Source organism: Phyllostomus hastatus, unplaced genomic scaffold (assembly GCF_019186645.2).
Source record: "Phyllostomus hastatus isolate PE091 unplaced genomic scaffold, TTU_PhHast_1.1 phas_contig_147, whole genome shotgun sequence".
Taxonomy (NCBI): Eukaryota; Metazoa; Chordata; class Mammalia; order Chiroptera; family Phyllostomidae; genus Phyllostomus; species Phyllostomus hastatus.
Genome location: NW_025333603.1, coordinates 7,154,501 through 7,172,333, shown reverse-complemented (window position 1 = coordinate 7,172,333; position 17,833 = coordinate 7,154,501). Strand labels below are relative to the sequence as shown.

Here is a 17,833-nt window from a genome sequence, read left to right as displayed (position 1 = left end):
ATTCTCAGCAATCCTGTGAAATAGTGGGCATTAGCCTCATTTTATGTAAGTGTAAACTGATTCTCAAAGCAGTGAAATAATTCCAGCTAAGTTTGAATCCAGTCTGTGCTCTTTTTTCCACTACCCCATGTAATTAATAGAACTTAATGTTGGTATTTTTAGGAGAGCAGGCTTTTCTCTTACTGTAAATTTGCTCACAGTCTCTTTCCATAGATAGTTATCTGAAGGCTACAATCCAGGAGTGACAGATTTCTGGCCCGTGGACCACTTTGACCCACAGATATGTTTGGCTGGCCAGCCAAACTTAAAATTTAATGCGTGTAGCATGTGCTTCCCAGTTGTCAAACGTTCCTGCCTCTTACTGTCTTCACCAAACCTCTTCTAGCACATGGCTTGCTACCCCTCAAGCCTCAATCCTGGCCCGAGCCTCTGTGTCTGTTCAGGCTTCACTTCTTGTCTGTGGAGTAGCTGACCAGAACTCCACCTGTCCATCTGGGGATTAGATCATGCCTTTTCCTCCAGTATCCCGTGATGATTTTGTGAGCAAATACTGTTGCTTAAGAGTTGCCTTTGATTTCTTTTGGGTTTGTCCGATTTAGACCCCGTCCCTACCTCATGAAGCCAAGTGCCCTAGGGAAGCTGCCACACAGACATATGTTCTCTTATGTGTTCCAAGCCAAGGATTTCTGGTTGTCGAGTTTTTAGCTACTACCTTAACAGTGGCCCAAGTCACTATAAGTCAGATTCAACTTTAATCTGATCGTTTTAAGCTCTCCCAGCAATTTAGCAGAGCATGGGCAACTGCTTTGCTTCAGATCTTTATGCTTCATAGTAACTGTGTTCTTAAGCAAGTTATTTGATGTTTCAGTTTTCTCGTCTGTAAAATGGCAGTAATAGTCCCTATATATTAATGTGGTTATGAGGATTAGAAATATGTAAAGTGTTCAGAATAGCAACTGGTAAATAATGAGCACTCGATACTAGCTATTTTTTCCCACCCAGAACATATATATAGTGTCTGGTGTTCAGAAGTGTTTGTTAATGATGTGAAGAAAAACAAGAAAACCCAGTCCTGTCATTTGTGAGGTATTAGCTGTGACATGTCTGATTAAACTTGAATGTCAACTTTTAGAAGTCCATTGTGACCTTCAATAATTGTCTTCACAAAGGAAGGGCTCTATTACATTTTGTCATTTGATAGTTGGCTTTGTACAGTGGAGGCAATTCATAGATTGCTAAATTAGGAATGAATTTTCCAAGCCCCCAAATGCAGCTCCTTGTTTGTGGACTTACCCTGTTGGGCAGTAATGAGCTTTGCACCAGATTTCCCAGGAGTTGTGCTAACCCGAGCATAATGACACTTTCCAACATTGGAAACTGCATCTGGGGACGGGAGTGAGAAGTGCCCATTGGCTGCATGGTTTTTGAAATCCAGGCACCTCTCATTATTACTGAACTAGTGTGATGGTGCCAAGGACATAGGAAACAGTTACTGAAAAAGCACACTGTGAAGCTTTAATTTTGAGGCAAACAAGGATAAGTTGTCTGTTCTCGGTCATTTTAGAAGTAAATTTGGGAGTAACTCGAGAAAAGTGTCTTTAGACTTTATTCCTTTGTTGAACAGTTCTAGTACTTACAGGCTAGGGCTTTCTAAAAACCTCCTGGTGCTATTGATCAGTTGCTGGGAGTCTCCCACCGGGACCTCAGCCAAGTCTTGGGGTGGTGTTGGCCTTTGAGGGTCCTGGCTTTGCTCTCAGGTCATGCTTTTGCTGTGAATGACCATAGCTGTTTTGGAAGCACTCCGGTTCTGACTTGAGAGATAAGGAATAGGGAATCCTGCCAACACGTGGGAGAACTGATAGGGACCGGCACACTGCCGAAAGCCCCAAGGGCCTGTGACCAGTGAGAGGCAGAAGTAGACTTTCCGTTGTCAAGGGCCTGTTCAGGTCATGTTACATAGTTGCCACTTCCTGACAACTGAGTTCCTGTGTGTGGCACAGGGTATATAGACTTGCCCCAAATGAGGATTATTTGCTCTGTGGGTATCCTGGGCTCCTGTCGAGGCCCCAGGTTTGAGGAAGCCTGTAATTTCTGGTTGAGTAGATTGGTAACACAAGGCTTTGGCAAAAAGTAGAGTTGTGTATCTGTTGCCGCATTTTGGAGATGAAAACCCACCAACAGACTTAACCAGAGTGAGAATCAGACTGTCCACAGCAGGAAAGAATATAATCTGGCCCAAGCTGTTAATTTTCAGGAGGTCTATGACTTTCCCAAGGTTACTCTCAAAATCAAGAGCAAAGCAGGGATGAGAATTGAAGTCTCCTTATTTCTAGGCCAAAACTCCCTACCTGATCAGCTCCCTATCCAGGGCAGATGTGCTGGAAAGATCTGTAAGAGAAGTAACCAGAAATGGCTCGAAGCAGACAGTGAGAAGCTCGTAACAGAATTTTCACCTTCAAAGGCCTCTGCACAAGGATAAGTGGTGTCAGACACCCTGCGTGTTCACCCTCCACCCTCCCTCACATGCATGTTTTTCATAGACTATCTCAAGCTGCAGATGGGATAAAGGAGACAAAGCCCACTGATTTCTCTTATCAGCCAGACTGCAGCCAGGGCAACAGACAGAGGTAAAGGTGATCTGGGCTAATTAATGAAGCCCAGCAAGAAAGAAGCAACAAATACAAGGAAACCATCTGGCATAAATTTTTAAAATGCAAGCAAAAGCACCTAAAATAAATGTTGAAATAAAAGGGCTTTTTAAATAAACTATTTTGCAAATTATGTTTGGTATCCTATGTCTAGTGCTGCTTTTATACAGCAATAGGTAGGGTTAGAACCTACCTATTGTGGGGGAGCTACAGAAAGCTGTCCTCTCAGCAGCCTGCCCGTAGTCACCCTCTCACCCCTGCCCTGCCCAACAACCTAGAAACAGGCTGGTCTCCCAGCATCCAGGCTTTGGAGGAGATAGAGCTTGCAGAGGACTGCTCTATAGAGATTAGTCTTTTGTCTAGTCCTAACAGAATGAGAAAAAATTTTTCACAGCATCTCTGCTGACAGTTTGCTTTCTTTCCCTAATGATAATATGCCTTACCTAAAACCCATCCACTATCTGTCAGAGGAAGCTGGTTGACTGTATGTTAGTAGATTAACCCACCCAGCCACTGGCAAGCTGCTCAGGAGTGTTTGTTAAATACAACAGTGCTGAAAGATTGGAAAGTTGTCTGTGGTCCTTCCCTTACAGAAATTGCATTCATGTTCTTTAGTGACCTGTTCACAGATGAACATTTTTACTGTGTACATGAGTTTTCTGTGGAAATGGTTAAATTGAAGTATGCTGTCATGAGATTCTGAATGCTAAAACTTGGTCACTGAACTTGAGTTCTCATTCTAACAGTCCCAGAAGTTGCCAGTACAGGTGGTTTTAGGGACCAGAAGGGTAATAATATAAGTGTTTGAAGACACCTGTGCTCAGCTCCAAGTGATTGTTGCCTTGTTGCTTATAGTAATAAGGCACAAGGTTGCTGGATCTTTTTTTTTTTTTAATAAGAGGCTAGAAACAAGATTTGTGAAATCTCCCCATCTTTAAATGTTGGTGACTTATTCTAAAAATTTTAGAGTATCATATTATCTAAATAAAACAGGTTTCTGATCCAGACTTTCTGCCCTAAGAATTCAGGCAACACATATTTTACTGAAATCGATGTTGCATGATCTCTTTTAAGTATGTAAGTTTTATTACTTAAATATCTATTTTCTCTTAACTAAAAAGTTTAAAACATATACAGTAGGCCAAGAATAACCAGAAAAATGCTGTCAGTAAGTAAGTGTACTTCAGAGTGAAGTACAGAAGATTTCAGATTACTCCCAGTGGTTTCAGTTTGAGAACCACCCCTCCCTGCAAACTTCTTGGCACAGAAGGAGCCACACAGCTCCCTGTCCGTCCCAGCATCCCCGCTCCTGACTGGTGGAGACTGATTTTTTCCTGCAGATCCACCCAAATGAAAATTATCTCACTAAAAAGATATGTTTGATTTTTTTAAAATTGGGAAGATACAAAGGGAGTTAAAATGAAGTGTAAGGAGTAAGACAGGGGGTGTCTTTGTGCAGCCCCCAGAAGTTTTGAAGCCTGAGGTGCAGACCCTCCTGGGGTCCTTCCAGCCCCGGTAGCTGAGACCTTGCTGAAGTTTGAAAAGCAGTTTCACCTTTGGCATCATACAGATTTACCTCCAGATCAGTAAGGATTAAAGCAAAGATATACAGGTGGTTGGTTGGTGGTTTTTAAAAAAGCCAACTATGATCCCATCATTGTATTTCTAAGGAAAATGTAAACTGCACGTACATTCTCTTAAACATCACAGTGAAAAACAAGTACCCGTATATGTGATAGGGCAGGCAGAGGGCTCCACCTGCTCTGTCCTTGGCAAAGGACCTTGGCCACACTGGTGAAAATGCCAGCTTGGCTTCTTCACGGATACTCAGGTCATGCCATCTCACTGGAGCACCGGTGGACCCCGAAGGCAGGGCAGGGCGAGGGGATCAGTTTTGAAATGTTTCCAGGAGCTCTGTTCAGCTGTCTCTGTCTTCCAGCTTGGGAGTGCTGCACAAAACTACAAGGACACTGAGGAGACCATGGTTCTATTGCCATTCTCTAGAGAAGACTTGGCTTGGAGTGTGGCTGCCTGGATTCGAAAATGTGTCCTTGACTCCATGGAGTAATTCTTGTAGTTTTGCCTGGAAGACACCCGAGAATCAGACACATGAGGCTGCTGCAGTGTGAGCTGTGGGAGCCCACTAGCCAAGGAAGAGCTGCAGAGGTTTAAATCCCTATCCATCTAAAAGAGTGTTGGGCCTGCCCAGTAGGGATTAGCAGCAAGGCTGTGTATCTCCTCACCCAGATATCATGCCCTCAGGAGCTGCTCTTGGTCCTGACGGGTCCCCAAGCTTAAGTTTTCAAGAGGTAGCTCTATGGGCTAGAAGGCAGGAAGGAGATCTGAAGCTTCACACAGCCTTGTGGCTGACTTGTGTGTGACATTGGGTAACTCACTCCCTACTTGTGGGACTCCAATTCCTCACTGGTAAATTGAGGAAGTCTTTGCATGCTAGGTGAGAACTGGGTTCCCAGGGACACAGGTCCACCCTCGAGACTATCATCTTGCGTAGCCCACAACCTCCCTCACTGATGCCTGGGCTAATCTAGCCTTACTTGGCAGTTTCCAAGAGTTTGACAGCCTCTTCATTTCTGCCTTGCTCCATGAACAGCAGGGCCAGCTCCAGCAGGGCATTTGGGATCAGGTAGTGGTCATATTTGATCTTCTTCTCACTGTGAGACAGAGGAGGACATTGTTTATAGGCCCTGCCCTTGAGACGCCCTTCAGGCTCCTCCAGAGCCTTCTCCAAGTGAAAGGATCCAACCCATGCCCTCAAGTGGCGTTTCCAGCTCTGAGTTACAATTTAGGAGGGTTCCCACTGCCTAGCCCTACAAAGGCTTAGGATCCACAGCAGAGCCTTCCAGGCCTCTGCACCTGGGACCCAACTTCCTAACAACCTATGGCTCTTGTCATATCCTTAGCCTATTCCCACCTGAGTCCCCTACCTGCTTTTCCCAAGTTGAATGATTAATTATATTGGGAAGTGTCCTGTCTCCAATTTGGTCCCTTTAGCCTACCCACCATGCTGCCCCAGAAACACCCTTTTCACTGGGCAGGGCAGGGCAGGGCAGGGCAGGACCCAGACCTGCCCTGTCTGGTATCTTTCCTGGCTCTTTTCTGTCTGCAGGATGAATTTCAGTCTTCTAGAAAGACAGCCAGGCCCTTTGCAGTGGAACCCTTCCCCCCACCTTTTGTCTGCAGCTCTTTCCCTCTATAGTTTCACACAGGCAGGGAGAGCCTAATCACTGTCCCTCCAGCCTCAGGTGTCTGTGTGCCCGAGCATTTGCACATGCTGTAACCTACTCCACTTAAAACTCCTCCATTGCTTTCTCTGCCTGATAAACTTCGCAATTTAAACGGCATACTTGGAAAGCCTTTCCTGGTATCCTGCGTTGGGTTTAGGGTCCTCCTCAGGACACCTGCTATCTTCTGTGCTTCTCTCTAGCACAGCCCTGATCTTACCAGATTGAGCTGCCTGTAGCTATCTGTCTGGAACGTTTGTGATCCCCAAGGGCAAGGGCAGAGTTGGTGAATTACAAACTTCAGGGGGCACCATTCACAGGGAACTTAGTGTGGATGGGCTCCTGTAGTTAAGCAATCTGGTGGCCCTCGGGGATGAGGTCTTAATGATCAGCGCCCAGCACGTGTCCTGGCACAGAGTAGACACTATGCACGGTGCATAGAGGTAGGGCCATGTGCTGGAGTGAGTGCACATGAGGGGAAAACGTGTGAAAATTCTATCCAAGAGAACCTCACCCAGCAGTAGGTCATGCAGATCGGAAGCAGCCAGAGGCACTTACTTGGCAGTGATGCTCCTAAAATTCTCCTCAGCCTCCTGGACACGGCCCAGGTATTTCAGACACAGGCCTTTCAGCAACTTCACTAAACACTCATCATCCACTGAGTACTCATTTTCTGAGAACAGGGCAGTGAGAGAAGAAAATAGGCTTGATCATTGCTGGGCCCTGGGAACACAGAGGTAATTTACACATGAGGTAATTTACCCCTATCCTCAGGGAACTCACACTGGGAAGGAAAGACATACTGAGACGACGACAAAAGAGTGAAATCAAGGCTGAGAGAAGGAAGCCCAGGGGCTGTGAGAGCCCATGGGAGGCCTTGACTCTACCTGGGGGACAGGGGATAGCTTCTTGGAGGAGCTGTCCTTGAAGCTCACTCTAGAAAGGCAAAGGTCAGTTGCCAGGGTAGAGAAGTAAGAAAGCAGAGGAAGTTTCAACTGAAAGTCCTGTGGTCTGACCCAGCCTGGTAGGTTCAAGGGCCTGGGGTAGTCACCTGGCCCCTTTTCCAGCATCTCTTCAGCCTTGGTGATAATCTCAAGTATCCCGTCTGTGAGTTCTGGCTGCTTCCCAATCACAGCGTAGCCATTCCAAATGTACATCATTTCCTGAGGGCAGGGGAGCAAGTCAGTCAGGTTTCCTCAGCGGAACCTCAGTTTCCCTAGCTGTAAAATGGGCATCTCAGACCAGAGGATCACGAAAAGCCCTTCTAAACTCCTAAGTTTGGGGGAAATAATTTGTTTAGAACAGTGTTATCCAATATATTTAATCACAGAAATCACTTTATGCATAAATGGCATTTGATTATAGGTTAGGAAATTCTCCCCTAAATTTTTTGTATAGGTACTTCCCCTGCCCTTCCTTACAGCACCACCTCCAATTTTATAATAGCTTTATTTTATAAAATATTTTAAAAAGTTGTTTAGAGATATTCAGGATACAAGTTCTAAATAAATTCTATACATATTGAACGTTTTGGCCTTGGCCAGGTTGCTCATCCCAATGCATGAAGGTTGTAGGTTCAATCCCCAGTCAGGGCACATAAAAGAAGGAACCAATGAATGCATAAATAAGTGGAACAACAAATCAATCTCAAATAAATTTTTTTTAAAATGTCGAACTTTTTCATTTATGAATTATTTAACGCATTTTAACAGCTGATTCTCATAACTGTACTATGAAATGGGCAATTATATATTATCCCATTTTCCATTAAAGCCACACAATTAGTGAACGGTAGAACCAGAACCAATGAAAGGTCTCTGAAGACCCTTTCTACTTTTCTGGCTGTCTTACCATTTGAATAACAAGGACTCCTAACAAACTGGAACCTTCTCTGATGCCTGCTAAAATCATGCCTGGAATGAGCATCATAACAGTGGTTCAGAATATGGTCTCTGGAACCAGACTATCTGAGTTCAAATTCTGACTCTTAACTCACTAGCTGTGCAACCTGGAAAAATTATTTTATCTTGCTACTTCTATCACTTAACCTAGTAGGGCTTTGTATCCCTGTCTGTAAAATGGGGCTACCACTGGCACCTACTCAGAGGGTTATTGCGAGGATCAAATGAGGCCATAGGCGATGGGTATAAGTAACCTTGAACACGGCAGGTGCCCAGTAACAATGTCAGCTATTCCTATTGTTTCAGAGTGGAATATTACAGCGTCCCAGGCCTCAGCAAAGCGAGATCCAGTGAAGGGAACAGTGTAAACAACAACTACAATTATGTGACAAGACAAACAATCAGGGTAGAAACACAAACAGCTGAGTGGTGCCTCTGCCTGGGGACAGGCACATGGAGCAGTCTAGGAGGGGCTGCTCTTTCTGCCATCAGGTGTCTGAAGTCTGCTCTTTTGTCTCCTTACTCCCAGCCCCACACCCAGCAGGCCAGCACTCTCTCAGAGGCAAGGGCCAGCCAGACTCATCTGCCCTTCCCCCAGTCCCAGGTGAATTGTGAAATCCTCTTCAGGCCCTGGAGGCACAAAGGTCTTTCTCCCTCATCCACTTCCCCTGGGTCCATGGTTGTACCCCCGGGTCTCAGCTGATCCCCACAATTCCAAACTGGAGTGCAGAGCCAGTCACGAGCCTCTGACCCACCAGAGCAGGGATTGGTAAAGAGACAGGTTTGGGGGAGAGGTATCGCCTGGACTTCCGGATGGCAAACTTCTCCGTGGGTAGAGATTTCCCAGCAATCTTGAGTTTCAGGCCTGGCACAGCTCTGCAAGAGATGAGGGGGGAGGGGCGGGGAAGGCAGGCAGGGTGAGAAAAAGCAGGAGAGAACTGAGAGTCCCCCAACTGCCCAGTGTCCGCTTGGCACCTCTCTGCGCTTCAGTTTCCTCATCTGTGTGACGAAATAGTATTGGATTCATAATGGCCGTATTTCACAGGCCCTGTCCCAAGACCTGACCACTTCCTGTGGCTAGGCAAGGGGTTCCTCCTCACCAGCTGGCAGAAGTGACGCCCCAGCCTGCCCTGCCTTCTAGCTATCCCCTCCACTCTCAGGCCCCACTTCTGGAGGGCCCAGTGGAAGTCTGACCCCATTTCACAGGGGAGATGAGCATCCAGAGAAAGGGAGGGGCCTGCCCAAGACCTCACAGCTTGAACCTTTAATTAACTCTTGCTGTGGGAGTTGGGGCCTCCTCAGCTGTTTCCAGGAGCAGAATAAAATGTGGTATGCAGCTAGGCAAGCCTCCACCACTGGGGCCTCACCCACCCAGCTCCATCCCACTCTCCGATTTCCCCCACATTCACAGGGTGTGGCTGTGACCCTCAAGCCTGAGCCGCCCAAGCCCAGGAAACAGCTGGACCTAGTTGTGAGGTCCTCCCCACCAGACCCCTCCCCTGCCTGTTCACTGTGGAACTTCTCGGGGCCTGTTTTCTCATTTCTAAAATGGAGAGAATGACGTGAAGGGGGGCAGAATTTGTCACCCCACGACATGACCCCTTGGCATAAAGATTATTTTAGGCAGGTTATTTTTAAGAAATAGCAGACATAGGAGAAACTCCTGAAAACCTAGAAGTTACCTTTTGTGAGAGACGTTTACATTTATAAGGGAAATACCATCTGTACAGGTGTATCACCACCCTCTCTGTAACAGGGATAGGAGGGTGACTCTCCAGAAACTTACCAATAGAGAAAGTAGAGACTTGATCGGCACAACAATCAAACCCTCTACTGTGCTTTGAAAACCTCCCATAACTGGCTCCCCAGCCAAGTCATCTTTTGTCTTCAGTTGGAGATGGTATTTAAGGTGATGGCTTGGGCCATTTCAGAGAATTACTCAGTTTTCCTGTATAAAGTCTCCCATGTCTCAGTCTCCCATGTATAAAGGAGGCATACATGTTATTAAACTTCTCTTTGTTTTTGTCCTGTTAATCTGTCTTTTATAACAGGGAGGGGGACTCAGCTTAAAACGTAGAAGAATAGAGGGAAAATTATTGTCCTCCCCCACAGATACTCACCCTTTGAGGCTTTCTGGGAGAGTTGCGGGAGATGGAGAAACAGAGGCACTCAGTAGATTATAAGCGCTCTATGACTAAGACGCTGGTAGACGCCGGGGGAAGCTCGGGTTACCCCCACCTCAAGGCCAGCCCTCACCACACCTGGAGGAAGGTCCGCCACGCTCAACCTGCCAAGGCTGAGCCCTGCGCTAGAGCCTTAGCAAAGGCAAACATGGCAGGCCGGCCTTACAGATAAGAGTAAAAACAGCCTTTACTGGCTCCGGGCTCTATAAATATATCCTCTATTTGATTTGCAAAACAATGCCTTGCAGGCAGAGGTTATTCCCATTTTATAGATGCTGAAAGTGTTCAAGGTGACACAGCTAAGGAATGGCAGAGGCTGGATTTAATCCTATTTATTTGATCCGACTCTGGCTCTCTACTGTGTTTCTCTGAGTGTATCAGGTTAACCCAGCAAGCAGAACAGACCTCTCTAGACCTCGGTGTCCACATCTGTCCTCCTGACCCGATGAAAGAGGCTCAACGGAAAGGGCATTGACAAAACCACTTTGATGAAAGCAAGCCTCTGAACAGATACAAAGGGTTCCAAAAGCAGCAGGAGGAGAATGTGGTGATGGAAGGGCATGGCGGGCTGTGGCACAATCCTCGGGGAGGGCCAGGGGCAATGACCACCCCAGCACCTCGTGCCCGGTGCCCTGGACAGAGCCTGGCTGAGGCCTGCAATGGGGGTGCCGTGGTAGGGCTCACCTAAACAACTCCACTTCGTCATCCCCAAACGGCTTGTAGTCGTCCTTCCCAAACATGCTGAGGTAGGCAGCTTTCATGTAGATGTAGGTAGCCTGTGAGAGGCAGAGTCAGGTGTGAGGAACCCGATCACGACTGAAGACCGCGCAGGTGAGGCCCAGCAGTGGAGGCCGGCCCAACTGCATGCCACATTTTACTCTGCCCTTGGAAACAGCTGAGGAGGCCCCAGCTCCCGTGGCAACTCACTGGGAACTCATTTGGCGCAAATACCTCATTTAGCAGCTAACATTATCCCCAAGCCCCAGGGGAGAAACTGAGGGAGCTGAAGCAACTTGAGGACTTGAGCTGGGAGTTAAATCCAGGACGGGGCCCACGTCAAAGCAGCTGCTACCCTCCCCACTGTGAAGCAACGGAGAGAACAGCTCCAGCAACCAGCGGATTCACGGGCAGTGCTGAGGCTAGGACGGAGACACGAAGGCAGGGCAGGCAGCAAGGGCTTCTGGGAAGCAGTTACTTCAGACTGGGCCCTTGAAGGCCAACTGGGAGATTCACAGAAACCCTGAGAATGGACCTTCGGGGCGAGGGGAACAGCCTGAGCAGAGCCTGTGTATAGCAAAGATACAAATAGGTAGCATAAAGTATGGGATGCATAAAAGAAGAAGGGTGAGGCCCAAAGAGTGAACATGGCCCTGGGTCATGGCTCAGTTCAGGATCCCTCGGAGGAACTGCCTTACTCTGTGCTAGGCCTTTACATACATCACCTCACTTGACCCCACAGACAATGCCAGAAAGGAATCTGTACCCACCTTCTGCTTCTTAAGAGGGCCTCAGCGCTGCTGGGGGCAGAGCTGGGAGTGACACCATATTTGTGTGGCTTTAAGAGCCTTGTCCACAGGGAGGGAAGGTGCAGCTGTGCAGACTGCCCTTCCTCCTTCCAAAGATCTATCCTGAAAGCTGTGCCCCTTCCCCTTAAAACTCCAGTGCCAGAGGAGCCTGGCTCTGTACTGCCCTCCAGTGGCCGAGCCTTGCACCACAACTCCTGCCACCTGGGGCTGCTGCCAAGGAGCTACCTACCTGCCAGTAGCCCAGAAAGAAGTGTAGTGGGTGGAGGAGGAAAGGAAGCAGGACATCCTGGAGTCTAGTCTCTGGAGAAGGTGGAAAGCAGCCTCTGCCTGGCAGCCCCACCCATGCTGAAGCTCAGGGCTACTCCCAGTTCTCTTCCCTCAGCACCTCAGTCTGCTCTTCACAAAATGAGGAAAAGCTGGTTTTTGTCGGGTGTGGTGGGAAAAATATTTCCCATTGCTAAAGCCTGTTCCCCATCCCATCTTTAACTTCCTGGTGTCACCCATCCCTTCTCCCTCTTCCCCATCCTGGCACTGAGTCACTAAATCCTCATGACTTTACCTCCCATCTAGTTCTTGAGTCCCATTAACTCTGTGGCTCACCTCGTTTATCGCACCAGCCTACACACCGGCCCCCTGCTCCAGGCCGCCAGGGGTCTTCCTACTGCCCTAGACTACACAGCCTCCTACCTGGTCTTCCTGCTCCCACTCCTGTCTCCTGCAAGCCATTTCCCACACCATAGATCTTTTTAAGTCAAATTACATCAGTTTGTCCTTGAAATGTTCTCGTGATATCCCACCACACTTAGGACAAAACCCAAACCCCTCTCACAGACCCCATCCAGTCTCCCCTGGTTTCCTCTCCAATTTCATCTCCGCTGTTTCCGCCCCCTCACATCATTCTAACCACGCTGGCCTCTGGGCTCTGCCCAGAATACCTCAGAGACACCCGGCCTCAGGCAGGGGAGCCCAGCAACTGCAGGGGAGATTTCTTAAAGCCCAAATCTAAGCCACAAGCATCAAGGGCTCATTCCCTGCCAGACTAAAGCCCCAACGGCCACTCGGGGCTCCATGACCTGCTTTTCTGGCTCCTCTTCTTCCAATTATTCCCCGTCACTCTTGAAACTCAGCCCCGGCCTCTGCCTGTGCCTGTCCTCTGCCTAGGAGGTCATCATTCCTTCTCTGCCAGGCTCACCAGTGGCTTCCTCTAAGAGCCTTCTCCTGCTCCCCACTGGACAGCTCACTCCCTTGAGTCAGCAGGAGGAAGGGTGGATGCAGTGACCTGGAGTTGTGACCCCTGTGGACATCCAGTTTTCAAGGAATAATCTGGGGCCACATTGCTGGAAAACAGCAGCCTCCCCCTCTGTGGGAGCCCTGTCTCCCCAGTTATTACGGTTTGCCCATTGATTCCACAGTTTTCTGGATTACTCTGCCAGGGTCTGTGCAGTTAGATCGCCCTTGTCCTCAAGAATCTACAGCGAGTGGCCTAACAGGGATGGTTTCCCTGTAGTCCCCCTTGCACTTCTACCCACAGCCCTTCACCTGGCAACACAGCTTCTTAGCAGCACCAGGGCTTTCAAGCCTTTGTCCTTGCCGCTCTCTTGGCATGGGGTGTCCTTTCGCTTCCTCCACTCTCCACCCTAATTCCTCCTCCTCCATAACTCAGCTCAGATGTCTCCTCTTCCAGAAGCCTCTCTTGTGTTTTCGGCTGGGCTGCCCAGTGCTGCCTGAGCTCTGTTTCCCTTGTTACAGCGCTGAATACACAGGTGTCGCCACCCAGATACCAGCCATCTCAAACCAAGGGAAACAGGGAGCTGTGCAGCAGGGGTGTGGGGTCCAGGCAGAGGGAGATGCCATAGCCACAGGCCAAGTCCCTAGAGCTGAAAGTTGGTGGACTCTGAAGTGGCCAAGGACTGGACATTAGGAATAAATGAAGCCCCAGAACTCAGGGCGCTACAACCCCCACTTTCACAGGAAACCCTTCTGAAGAAGGGGCTAGAGAGAGGGTCGCTGACCACCCCAAAGTCACACGGAGAGCTGGAGACTGAGCTGACTCATGGGGAGACTGCCTGCCTCTGCTGCGCACAGCAGCTGTGTGCACACCCCCACACCTCTTCCCTACGTGGGTGGACCCAGCTGCCCGGCCTACACCATGGGAAGGCTTCTGGGTCACTGGTTCAAAAAGGTTCCCCAAGCCTGTGCTCTTGCTGAGAGTGGGAAGTGAAGAAGAATGAATGCCAGGCCCACAGGGAGCACCTCTAACAGCGGGGTGGCCTCAGGGCAAGCTGGAAAAAGCAGAGGCCTTTGTGAGTCACACAGGGCTGTCTGCAAATCCAGAGTCGGCACCAGCAGCAATGTGGGCGAGGAAAGTCACACACCTTCTCTTAGCCTCAGTGGCCCTGGTGCGCCCAGTGGAGATAACCTCCACCTCATTGGATGCAGTGTGGAGGAAATGGTGAGTGCTGGGCATGGGCCGAGAGCTCAGTAACAGCCTGCTCTTCCCCCAGCCCCACCTGCCCAGACCTGGAGAAATCCCTTTCAGCCTGGTCCCCAGGCAGGGTCCTGGAAAAGGACTTCTACACAGAGGTGGGGAAGGATGAGAAATGGGGACTTAAACTCACTGAGACACAGTGCTGTGTATTTGCCAGCGCCAGACTGGATGCTCTCTGGTGACCTAAATGATTCTTAAACTCTGTTCAGAATTTTGTGCTGTCATTACCACGATAATAATGGCTAATACTTATTTCACTACTTATCTTGATGCTGTAAGTTTTCTCCTATAGTAGGCACCTGTTTTGCTTTGTTTTGCCTACATGGCATCTCTTTAATGCCTCCCCATGCTACTTCTTTTGGGGATATCACCTCATTTTTCTTCTAGGGAATCACCCCTCTTCTACTCCCTGTCCCTCAGTCCTCCCACCCCTCTGTTTGCAGGCACTGACATGCAGTCTTTGCCAGACCAAGAAGGCTCAAGTCATGGGGCTGCAGCTGAAACCAAAGGGAAGATGCGAGTTTGGGGCAGGCAAGCCATGGCCACCCTTCCTGTCACATGGAGAGGACCGGCCTACACAACCAAGATGTCATAGAGCAGAGCACAGCCACACATGGAAAAACCAAGCCCAGATGACATAATTGGAATTCCTGGATCCAACCCTACCTGAAGTCAGTTTGCCTAGAATTCTCTGCTGTATGAACTAATGAGCTTTGTGTGTTTTAGACCCACACAGTCCAATACAGTGGCCACTAGCCCATGTGACTTTTAAATTTAAACATGACTTAAAAATAAAATGAAAAACATCCAGTCTCCCTAGGAATATTTCGAGTGCTCGGTATGTACATGCGGCTGGCGGCTCCCACCGTGGGCGATGCAGGAATAGAACATTTCCACCACAGCCGAATGTGCCGCCGGCCAGCACTCGCCTGCAGTGTGAGCCACGTTTCCGTCCCTTGTGACTAAAAATTTTGACTGACACATTACAGGCCTGAAGTTTCTCTGTTCCTCGTGGTCTTTAGTCCCTCCCAGCCCTGCATCCTATTAGAAGTTATGGTTCTGTTTAAGTTCCAGTGGAGACACCTGTCAGGGGCTTGGTCCTTGGTCTGGGGGCACATGGCTAATCTGGGTTGGCCTGGCCCCCCAGGGTCCCCCAGCACTGGGTATGAGCCCACCTTGGACCAGGAGTTCTCCTTGCTGAGCAGGTCGGCATAGAAGTAGGCCATCTTCCACTGGCCCTTGTAGGTGAAGCACCACATCAGCTCCCAGTAGCACATGTGGTGGAACTGCTTCCAGTGCTGCTGGGCCTCGCAGCACTCCTCAAACCGCCGGATAGCCTGTGGGCACCTGCTGGTCAGTCATGGCGGGCACTCCGGCCCTCGCCCACTCCGCTCTCTGCACCCCCCCCTGCACCCACCCGACTCCACTGCAGGCCCAGCCTCCTCCAGCAACAGTGGCCCGGCCCCCTGCCGGCAGACTGGCTTTGGTCCTGATCGTCCCCCCTCAGTCTCACATGACCTTAGACCCAGTTGCTGCCCCTTTCTGGGGCTCTAGTCTTCAGGTCACAAAGTGAAAGGACAGGACAGAGCTATATTGGAGGGATTACAGGCAGTGGACGATGTTCAAATGAAAGTGATGTAACGATGCCTGTGCCTCACAGCAAACTCCAAAGGTTTCTATAGCTCCTGTGAAGTGACCTGGACCAGGGGCATCTGTCCCGATGTCTGAGGAATCACAGCCAGAGCCAGCGGGAGACCCCAGAACCCGACACTGCAGAGTCCGTCCAGGCCTTGGCTTCGTGCTGGGGTCTCCAGCAGGACTGCGATCTCCCCTCTGTAGCCCCTTCAGTGGTTCCCTCCCCGCGGTGGAGCCCTGCACTCACCAGTTTCCAGCCTATCACCACACCCTGAATAAGTGTGTCTTCTCATGCCCCTGCCTTCCTCCAGCACCTCCCTGTCCAGGAATGCCCGGGTCCTGATCTCCCTGTCAAAATCCTACCCCACAAATGCCACCACTTCCCTCAGCTTCCCAGATTGCCTTGGAAGTACCTCTCCCACTCCTGCTCGCCTGTTCGTTCTCCCTTGGGGCCTCTTCCCAGTGGGCCCTGGCACTGAATATATTATCTCTGTGTGTCTGACTTCCTGCTGGCCCGCAAGCCCCCCAGGGGTCCTTGGTACCAGTCTGTACCCCATTACTCACTGCGTCAACGTTGCCTTTAATGGCTTCAATCCTTCCCGCGAAGAACAGGAAGATGGCGCCCTGCAAACACACACATGTGGGCCTGGGGGGGAGGGGCATGGGGCACACATGCGCTGGGGCACCTGTCAGGAGGTAGAGCTCACCTTAGGGTATCGCTTCAGGTAGGGCTTCAAGAGCCTCTCTGCCTCCTCGATGTTGACGTTCCCAGTGCCTGAAGGGGCGGGGGGGCACAACGCATGTCACCACCACCACTGGCCCCGGTGCTGCTCCCAGCACCTGGTTTCCCCTCTGGGAAATGGTGATAATATATTCTCTCTCCACAGTGATGTGAGGGTTAAATGAGACAGTGCAGAAGTCACATCACAGGTCTCAATAGCCAAGAGTCAGTGCCCACCAAGGGCTGTGTCCAGAACCCCGAGGAGCTGCCTCCAGTGTCCTCACGCCCTCTCCATGGTGGGCGTGAGCATCCCCATTTCACAGATGAGAACACAGAGGCCAGACCCCAGTCAAACTATGAGGAAGGGAGTGGTCAGGGGCCAGGCCAGTTGATGTGGCTGTTCTTTGTGGTTTCAGGGCCCCATCCCCAGGCTCAGGGGTCCCTTCAGGGTGTGTAGCCCTTCACCCTCCTGACCCCTACCCTTAGAGCCAACCATTCCCCAGAGGCCCCCCACACGGGCCCCAAGGGCCCTCCTACCGAGCACAAAGGTGAGGAAGGTGTGGTAGCACAGCAGCAGCATGACGCAGAGCACGGCCCGGAAGCTGTGCCCTGAGGCACCCTCCTTCAGCTGCAGCAGCCCATAGTCCTGGGGGACAAGGGGACAGGCTGAGGCCAGCAAGGCCCAGGCTCCCCAGGGTCCAGCCTGGGACCCAAGGAGAAGCAGGGGCCTGGAGGTTCCTGCACAGCTGTGAGGGCTGCTGCTGGAGCTGGGGGAGGGTGGGAGAGCGCTAGACCCAGGAGGCTGGCTCAGCTGCTCCCAGGCTGTGCAACCCTGGACAAGTTGTTGCCCCTCTCTGAGTCTTAGCAGCCCTCCTGGGGACAGCGTACACCACTGCCAAGGCCACCTCTTCGACAGTGCCTCACCCATTCCTCCCTTCATTGGCCTACTTGGCCTGTGGTGGGTGCTGAGGCCCTGAGCAGCCCCAGGTCTGATAAGGGCAAGAGGAATGACAAGGAGGCAGATGATCTTAACCACAGACCCAGGGCACAGACGGGACCACAAGGACTGTGGTCTGGGAAGGCTTCCTGGAGGAGAAGGCTCTAGAGCCTGACTGGGGAGGAGCAAGAGGCCAGACCCCACTTGTATCCCTGTCTGCAGCCTCTGCCTCTCAGTCTGCCCTCCAGGGTGCTCTTGTTCTTTGTGACACACAAACCTGACGGGCCTCACCCCTGCCTCAGACCCTGCAGGACCCCCTTGCTTTCAGGAGGAAGACAGAGCTGGCGCTGTGCTGGGGGTCTCCCCATTCTGGCCTGGTCATCCTCTCTTCCTGGCCAGGCAGCCACACCATCCCACCTCTTGGCCTTTCTCGTGCTCTTCCCTCCCATCATCATCCCGAAAGCCTACTCCTGACCCAAGGGCCTTCTTAAGAAAGCAAAATGGAAAGGGACCCTCAGAGCCTCCAGTGAGTGTTCCCCCACCTGGGCCATG

The 17,833-nt window shown here is 50.4% G+C and overlaps 1 protein-coding gene across 2 annotated transcripts in view; it reads right to left on the bottom strand.

The window, feature by feature from the left end:
• Positions 1-4,272: 4,272 nt before the first annotated feature.
• Positions 4,273-17,833, bottom strand: part of TTC39A (tetratricopeptide repeat domain 39A) — a 53,987-nt gene continuing 40,426 nt past the window's right edge. For both annotated transcript variants that reach the window (XM_045858376.1, XM_045858382.1), the window contains exons 9-18: positions 16,882-16,990; positions 16,331-16,398; positions 16,188-16,247; positions 15,164-15,325; positions 10,659-10,750; positions 8,547-8,667; positions 6,942-7,053; positions 6,449-6,563; positions 5,204-5,320; positions 4,273-4,731 (exon numbers count right to left, since the gene is read on the bottom strand). In XM_045858376.1, the coding sequence (XP_045714332.1) occupies positions 4,608-4,731; positions 5,204-5,320; positions 6,449-6,563; positions 6,942-7,053; positions 8,547-8,667; positions 10,659-10,750; positions 15,164-15,325; positions 16,188-16,247; positions 16,331-16,398; positions 16,882-16,990 (1,080 nt within the window). In that variant the 3' untranslated portion in view covers positions 4,273-4,607. The remainder of the gene's footprint in view (positions 4,732-5,203; positions 5,321-6,448; positions 6,564-6,941; positions 7,054-8,546; positions 8,668-10,658; positions 10,751-15,163; positions 15,326-16,187; positions 16,248-16,330; positions 16,399-16,881; positions 16,991-17,833) is intronic.